Source organism: Gobio gobio (assembly GCF_949357685.1).
Source record: "Gobio gobio genome assembly, chromosome: 15".
Classification (NCBI taxonomy): Eukaryota; Metazoa; Chordata; class Actinopteri; order Cypriniformes; family Gobionidae; genus Gobio; species Gobio gobio.
Genome location: NC_137108.1, coordinates 14955428 through 14964553, shown reverse-complemented (window position 1 = coordinate 14964553; position 9126 = coordinate 14955428). Strand labels below are relative to the sequence as shown.

Below are 9126 nucleotides of genomic sequence, written 5' to 3'. Positions count from 1 at the left end.
GAATGAAAAGTCAGGGGAAAATCACATTTTAAATATTTTTCTCCAAAACACGTTGGCCACAATTATTGGCACCCCTAGAATTTTTTAGGAGTAAAATATCTCTGAATTATATTCCCGTTAATATAAAAAAAAAATTTGCACACAAGGGTGATTAGGAACATGCAATTGTCTATGACGTCTTATTTCACAGGAGTATAAATATGAGGAAACACAAAGGCCAAATTCCCTCAATCATTCATGACCATGAGTAAAACCAAAGAATATAGTTCTGATGTGCAGAAAAAGATGGTTGAGCTTCACAAAATAGAAAGTGGCTGTAGGAAAATAGCTAAAGCATTGAAAATCCCCATTTCCACCAGCAGGGCAATAATTAGGAAGTTCCAATCAACTAAAGATGTTACGAATCTGCCTGGAAGAGGATGTGTGTCTATATTGTTTTAACGCACGGCGAGGAGGAATGTTTGAGTGGCCAAAGACTCTCCAAGGATCACAGATGGAGAATCGCTGAGATTAGTTAAGTCTTGGGGTCAGAAAGCCTAAAAATCAAACAACCCCTACATCAGCACATGCTGTTTGGGGAAGGATTCAGGAAAAATCCTTCTTGCTCATCCAGAAACAAACTCCAGTATATTCAGTTATCAGGGACCTGGTTTTGTTGTCAGATAGTTTGGTGCAAACAGGGATAAAAAGTACCCCATGCCCACAGTTAAAAATACCACTGGATCTTTAATGTTGTGGGCCTATTTTTTTTTTTTTTTTTTTTTTTTGGACATCTTGTTCAGATACATGGTATCATGGATTCTTGCAAATGCCAACAGATAAAAAATCAAAACCTGGAGGCCTCTGCTAGAAATCTTATAATGGGCCATGGTAGGATCTTCCATCAGGACAACAATCCAAAACAAACATCAAAATCAACAAACAAATGTGTCACTGAGCACAAAATTAAGCTTCTGCCATGACCATCCCAGTTCCTTGACCCGAATCCTAGAAAATAAGTGGGATGAACTGAAGAGAAGATGCACCAACATGGAGCTGGGAATCTGAAGGATCTGGAGAGATTCTGTATAAAACAATGATCTCTGATTTCTCGTCAGGTGTTCTCCAAACTCATCAGGCATTATAGGAAAGGACTCAAAGCTGTTATCTTGGCAAAAGGAGATTGCAAAAAGTATTTAATAACAGGGTGCCAATAATTTTGGCCTACGTGTTTTGGAGAAAAGCATTTACTTCATTTAATGTGATTTACCCCCCACCTTCAGATAAAAAAAAAAATAAAAAAAAAAGATAAAAATGATAAACGATGCAAATTTATTTTACATCCATCTTTGATCATATTTACCAGGGATGCCAATAATTCTGACCATAATTGTATAATATTACTTAAAAGTACTTAAAAACTTTAAGTGTGTAGCAAAATAGTAGGCAAGATTTGGAACATACTACTTTGTCATAATTTCGTCTTTAACGGAAGCTTATTTATGAGCATTCTGTTACTGTTTAAACTGCTCTGACAATAATCTTGTCACGGATAAAAATCAATTCAATTTAATTTAATTTCCTACCATTTCAGAGATAAATGTAGTAGAACGTTGATCTGCCAGTCGTCTTTCATGCGGAGAACTCTCCTCATGTGTTTGTAATTTGCATAATTATGCATTTAACAGTTAATGACAAAACATATTACAAAAGTTCACAAGGTTGTTTCAGATTAAATATAATGTGGATAACATTGAAGAAATATATTTTGTCAGGTTAGATACTGATTATTAATCACTCAAACCCCTTTATCTAAATCTTTCTAGTTAACTGTCAGACTCACATTTGTAGTATTTATTATTTTTATTTTTTTACACTTTATTCATGTAGTTGTAGTTCTTACTGAATCCTCCTCTTCCAGCGTGCAAAGGGTTGTGGGCAATGGTCTATTAGCCATTAGAGTGTGCACGTATCTGCACTTTGGATTCTAAACGGAAAAAGTAGACCACCGGGGTATCTTTGGAATACTTATTTCAACATACTATAATTTGGGACTCTAATTCTATAAGGGGCAGTTGAGCAAGTGAATGGCTGCCCACTGCTCCGGGTGTATGTGTTCACTACTCACTGCTCCAAATGTGTGTACATTAACTTGGATGAGTTAAGTGCAGAGGACAAATTCAGAGTATGGGTTACCATATTTGGCCTTCATGTCACGTCACATCTATATTTGGCTGAAATAGTTGAATGCTAGTGTATTATAGAGCAGTAGGCCTATTTCCCAACCCTGTTCCTGGAGGCACACCAACAGTACACATTATGTTGTTATATCCCTTACCTATCCCTTACCTGACCAATTCATTTCAGGTCTTGGAGTCTCTTCTAAAGAGTTGATGAGTTGAATCAGGTGTGTTTGATTAGGATTAAGAGTTTGAAAATGTGTAGTGTTGGCGTGTCTCTAGGGGGTTGGGAAACTCTGTGTTAGAGATATAAACTCACAATTCTGACTTTTTTCCCCCACAATTTTGAGTTATAAAGTCTGAATTGTGACATAAAGTGCAATTCTGAGAATAAAAAGTAGCAATTTCCTTTTTATTCTGTAGTGGAAACAAGCTTCCATAGATGGTTTTGTAATTAAAGCATGCTAAACATTGCATTCACTTTGTGTATGAACCTAATCGTTATCTTTCCTCAGGTGTCAAAGATGTGCGTTTGTACTCAAGTCCAATATATAAGAAACCTGTTCGAACAGACCTGAACTATATCGCAGCTGTTGACCTGAGAACCAGTCACCCTCCAGAATACTGGATCCTGAGAGGAGTGGCCCTCCTGTGTGACGTCAAATAATCATTGTTTACTATATATACAAATATGCCCTGGGGGGTATTTCAGAAAGCTAGGTTAACTTACCGTCACATATACCCTGCACTCCCGGTTGATTAACCCACACCTTGCTTACAATAAATATATTTGAATTTAATTAACATTTAAAATTACCTTGTTATAATAGTGCTTTAGAATTTATATATAATGTTGTATATTATATAACTGTAACTATATAACAAATTTGGTTACATTTATATAACTATATTAATTATATAACACATCTGAATACCTCTTAAGCAAACTAACCCTGGAACATAACCTGCTCTGGAGGTTACTTTAATGTTGCTTACTTACCCTTAAACATACCCAGATATGTTACATAACCTGCTTTCTGGAATACCCCCCTGATGGCTTTCTGATCTTGTTCTGTATTTTTACTGTTGTTCCCCTTCAGCACCTGAATAAAACATGTACAGCTCTCTATAACACCACACATGAGATTCTAAGAACCACAGCAGGAGCCTTGACATCTAAACCTGTGAATCCAACATAAATATTGTCAAGTCGTTGTACATCGTCATATGGTTTTATGAGTGCCTCTCAAGACCATCTGCTGTGTCTCGTCTTTAAATGCATGAACCATGTGGATTAAAGGCCAAAAGTAAGCCTGCTGATTAACAATCCAGCTGAAGCGTATTCATGCTTGTCCAACAGTAAACAGTCTCTTGTATTATCCATCTCATGTAAAGAAGCATGGGCTGTTTCCAAAATCACAAAAGTATGTCTGAATTCACAGTACTCATAAAAGAGTACACAAAAAGTACCCGGATGACCTACTACTTCAGGCGAGATTCTGAAGTGTGCATGGATTTATGAATCGCAATGAAGGAACGCAACTGATGCTGGAGGTCACATGATAATGATAACATGCCAAATGTAGTAGCTACGCCTGGATTGCTATATAGAGCATACTTTTTTAGTGCTCACAAAGTACTTAAAAATAAGTAAATACTCGAGATTATGCGATTTCGGACGCAGCCATTGTCCATATATGGTTTCTTCACAGTCACAAGATTATTTTGTTGTGTCAAATGCCATCCTAGCACAGAAAAGAAAACATCAAGTATGTTTGAGAACACAGGCCTGTACCACAAAGTTGAACAAACTCATGATTGGGTTATTGTATTGAATGCAAAATCAAATAATTGATTGTAATTATTTCTCAAGAAAATGACATTCAGTCACATGAAACATGAAGACAATGTGATTCTCATTCTCTTCTCATTAGAACATGATCGACTTTTTTTTTTTTTTTTACTTTTACACAGCATGAGATCCTTGTAATTCAAATAGCTAAATAAACAAATAGCTGATATATCAATGTGCAAGTAAATTTCTATAGGTCCACAGCAAGAAAAAAATAGAATAAAACCTGTATGTATTAATTTAAAATTAAAGTGCTTCAAAAAATAATCCCAACCATCATATAATTACTAGTATTAGATCTTACACCTACACTCTAAAAAAAAAGGCTCGTAATCATAGGGGAACCTTTTTTAGTGCTATATAGCACCAATTTTTTTTCTTCAGCGGTTCTTCAGAGGTTCTTCAGCGGTTCTTCAGAGGTTCTTCACCGGTTCTTTGACTAAGGTGCTATATAGCACCTCTGAAGAACCGCTGAAGAACCACTGAAGCACCAAAATTGTAGCACTAAAAAAGGTTCCCCTATGATTACGAGCCAAGAACCATTTTTGGTGCAATATAGAACCTTTTTTTTTAGAGTGTACTCTAAAGCAGATAACAGAAAAGTACAAAAAAAATCATTAAAAGTGGGACAAATTAAATCACCTGATGGAAATCTACATCTCTGGAAAGTATAACTATAAAGAATCACATTTTGTTCATCTTTAAAAATAAAGCATAGTTCTCTAAACCATTTTAAATGTCAGAGACAGGAAGTGCTTCAGAAATGTCACTGTGATCACAGTGCTGTTGCTGCTTGGTTAAAGTTACTAAAACTTTGTAGGAAAAAAAAGACACATGGAATACATGTAAGATGTTTTCTTTGTATGCTTTCTTTAACATTAAAGATGCTTTAAATGTTTGATTTTATTTTAAAAAATCTTGCAATAAATGGTCTTGTACGACTATTATTTTATCTTGTCATTGAAATTTAATTTCATAAAATCATTGTGTCAACATCTTATGACTACTAAACTGAAAAAGTTATTGTGCGCAGTTTAGAGCCACAGACACGGCCACTTTAAGACCTGCATTTATCCAACTACAACCAAACAATTGATACATTAAAGGGGGGGGGGGGGGGGTATAAAGTTTGAACAAACTACTTGTAGTGCTTTTTCAGCTGATATTTTATCCACTTGGGACAATAATGCAATAGAGAAAATGTACAAACACCTCTCAGGACTTGACGGCAGTGGTCCAGCACCAATTCACATAGAAGGTGGACAGAGGTTGCAAAGAGCAACTAGACAGTGCACCTTCTGTTAATGAAATACATAAAGGGAAATACTTTCATTATGAATGAAAACATGACACAGACCTACAAACATAGAATACTATATTACATTCACAACTCTCATAGGGATATGGCGCTACTGTCCAAAGCTACATCTATATGCTGATGGTGTAAATATGTCACACATATCATGCACAGCATGTCAGTGACACAACACAGAAAAGTACTAGCTTATTCCTGTAATATGTCATATGCACTACAATATATCAAAAACCCTTAATGCCAATCATAAAAATAAAGATGCCCTCAGAAAGACAAGTACATATAAAGTTTAATGATGCTTTTACAAAAGAAAAAGAATGGTATTAAGACATCAAAACACTTTTTGTTATATTTGATTTTCTTACAAAATAATTGCTACCATATTTACAGTACCCTGTGCACAAACCCTGTCTATGAGATACGATTCGTAGAAATGGTATCACTTTCAATACATCCAATATTTCGTGCATCTAAAGACTAGGCACAATTATTTACAGATGTCTCTTTTATTCCTGTTTGTAAATGTTTGCAGTTCATTGCAAGTGTGTTGCTATGATTCATGGCATTACATTCCCCTGGGATAAAGACCGGCTCATCTCAGTGTGGACAAAGTATGTTTTGAGCTCTCCTTTTCCTTTCACATTTATAATTCCTCTGCATGTGCACATGTAGCCCAACGTCTGCAAGATGCGACTTGTCTCTTCTGTAACCTGCAAACACACACACACAATGGAATTTAATATTTTTTTTGAATTTTTTGAGTTTTTATGAATTTAATGAGTCATTGCACTGCCCATTGTTCAAAGCATGAGCAATTTTGCTGTCTAGAATCCCACTGCTTTTACATGGAGACTTACTTTACCACTAATCAAATATCTATTAAAAGGACGTGAGGCAGTTTTAAAATTTTAAATCAACAAGAAGTAATATATGGTTCTTTCTGTTTCTTGTATAAATTTGACAAATATGGTGGATACATTTTTTTTTTATCTTACTTGTATTTTCCCCAGCACTCCTGTGCTGTCCATTCTGCTTGCGACATTCACTGTGTTGCCCCAGATGTCATATTGCGGTTTCTGAGCTCCAATCACCCCAGCTATCACAGGTCCATGGTTAATACCTACAGATGGATGGTAATATACAGATTACTCTAAATTACATATAGTTTAGTCATGAAACTCTAAAGGGCATCGGCTGATGGGTCCTTCACATGCAATCGGCAAGAACAAGGCACAAGCTGATTGGCCTCTGCTGTTCCTGCAGCCAATGAGATTGCTTAACCTGTTCTCACTCCCAAGGCGGATGACCGATTGTGTCATGGTAAAGAGTCATGTGTATTATTTGAATGAGATATGAGTGCGTTCACGGAGCGGCGGGATCATCATTTCAACGATTAAAACATTAAGATCAACTCTGTTCTTTACATGAAGACATCATTCAGAAGCCTTGGAATGCAACATGAGATAATACTTTTATACTGTTTTTGGTCAGTTTTTGCAATAAATTAATGTGACTATACTTGTATTTGTCTGTTACGTGTTTTATATTGTTTAGAAGTGGGTAGGTTTAGGGTAGGAGTGGGGTTAGCTGCTCCAAAATATAAAAGTAACCTTTAAATATTAATAAAATATTAATAAAATCATGTCTGCTTCTACAAATGCAAAAAATAAAATGCGTCTTGAACTGACGCATTGGGTAAACAAGTGAAATGAATGGAGCACCCTGCGTGTCGATATAGTGACGCCTAGCGTATTCGTTGTGACGCGGAAGGCACTTGACCATGCTTCGGATTTTGATGCCTTGGGAGTGAGAATGGGTTTTGAACAACATTTAAACAGCCTGGTTCATTGCTCGTCTGAAAACCTCCATCTCCCCAGCTCCACCTGCCTAGATCTGCTATGGGATTTATGTGTCTATTTATGCAGCAACAGCATATCTCACATGCTCACAGCAGCCTGTGTGTGCATCTATTAGCAGTAGCAAGTGTATACTTGCTCTGTAGCAGTGGTGGAGGAAGTACTGAATCTCAGTAACTTAAGTAAAAGTACAAATAACCAGATATATATTTACTTTAGTAAAAGTAGAAGTTCCACAATGACAACCCTACTTAAATAAAAAGTACCTGATTTTAAATGTACTTTAAGTATTAAAAGTTAAAGTAGGCTACTTGCATAACAATTTATTATCTTAATGTCTATATTCTTATAATTAAATTTAAAAAAAAAACAGTATGGGCTGTGGCATTTTAATTAAGTTAGTTTTGGGTTAATGTAATTGTGCTTACCATCTGTGGCCCAGTTTACATTCTGACTTACAATTCTGGTTATCTATCAGGGTTTTCTGAAAGTTAAATATCATTATTCTGAAGCAATATTCTCACCAGTTTTCTCAGCTTTGACGTATTTAAATCTGCATATTTATGATATTATTTCATTTTATAAAGGGAATTTCCCCCCCCTAATCATATTAAATATAGGCTTTGCTTCAGCTTTCCTTTTATATTCCTAAATTTGATAAAAAAATTTATTAGAATAAGACACTATAGGACTGTTTCCAATCACTGAAAAAATTACAATTGCATTAAATAATGTTACGAGATTGTTTTAATACATATTTTTGTATACAAATAAGAAATGTTGGAAAGAACTGCCAGTAGGTGGCGGCAGGTCTTAATGAGTGAGTCATTGAGTCGATTCAAATGGCTGATTCGTTTAGGAATAAGGCAGTCGTTTATGAACGGGTCATTGAATCTTTGATTCAACCGATTCATTCAATACGCTGAATCATTCAGTAACACAATGTTGCTGTGAGATGCGTTATGGTTCTGATGTGATCTTGGAAATATTTTCGCTGCTGAAATAGAACAAAAACAGTCAATATTGCATCTAAAATGTAAGTGACTTAATGTTAATTAATTGTTTATGGAACTGTCATATGAAATCAGTGTCACATTTTAAGTCGTGATGGTAATCAGGAAAACAGCACTCTTGGTCGTGTGATGTTTTTAACTATAGTATATGTTATAAATATAAAAACTTCACATTTTGAATTTTTACTGCAGTATGTACAATTCTCTGTGTGAGCGGCGTTGATTTGTTTCCATTTCTCCTCGTGAGGCTGTGTGAGCCTCGACTGTGCAACCTTGTTACCGTCAGTTCATTATATATTATTATCTTTTAGACCATCTGCGATAAAGTCGGGTCCAGAGAACTCGGCAGCATCTCTGCATTGAACAGATGTATAGCTTTCTCCTTCCATAACAGAGATTCAAGTGGTATTCCTTGATGCAGCAGCAGACTGTGATAACGGTTCCCTTTCGAGGGAACTCGCACTGCATCGGGACGACGCTTTGGGGATGCTCCCTTAGCATCAGCGAATCTGAAACCAGAATGCCAACTAGGCCAATCCGATTGGCGTGCGTGATGACGTCATTGTGACGGCATACCCGGAAGTATAAAAGGGGAGCTGGAACGTAATGGCGGCAGTTATTGCTCTTCAGCAAGCGCTATCTGTCAAACTGTCTGTCTATTTACTGTTGTATGTCAGTGAAAGTGTGTGATTGAAATGAAGTGTGAAAAAGTGAGAGAGTTCAAGCAGTGTGTGCATCCTTGCCCTCGCTACATGTCGGGCTCGGATACACACCTGCTGTGTGTGCACTGCCTGGGCGTTCAGCATGCTCGAGCGGCTCTCGAGGGAGCCGCTTGTGAGCATTATGAAAGCTGACGCTCAGAGTGCTCCGCTCTCGGCTGGCCGTGTTCGATGAGGCCGGCCAGCCTCGTGAGCCCCGTGGATCGGTCCCG

At 36.7% G+C, this 9126-nt stretch overlaps 2 protein-coding genes across 2 annotated transcripts in view; one reads left to right on the top strand and one right to left on the bottom strand.

Annotated features, from left to right (window-relative positions):
* The window catches only part of dnah5 (dynein, axonemal, heavy chain 5), a gene marked incomplete at both ends in the record, with an annotated part of 196011 nt that extends 193185 nt beyond the window's left edge, over positions 1 to 2826 (top strand). Inside the window, one exon of the mRNA XM_079837438.1 lies at positions 2675 to 2826. Within this exon, the coding sequence (XP_079693564.1) occupies positions 2675 to 2826 (152 nt within the window). The remainder of the gene's footprint in view (positions 1 to 2674) is intronic.
* Positions 2827 to 5597: 2771 nt separating this feature from the next.
* adcy2a (adenylate cyclase 2a) overlaps positions 5598 to 9126 on the bottom strand; it is a gene marked incomplete at its 5' end in the record, with an annotated part of 286803 nt that continues 283274 nt past the window's right edge. Inside the window, 2 exons of the mRNA XM_079837559.1 lie at positions 5598 to 6036; positions 6322 to 6446. Coding sequence (XP_079693685.1) covers positions 5884 to 6036; positions 6322 to 6446 — 278 coding nt within the window. The 3' untranslated portion in view covers positions 5598 to 5883. The remainder of the gene's footprint in view (positions 6037 to 6321; positions 6447 to 9126) is intronic.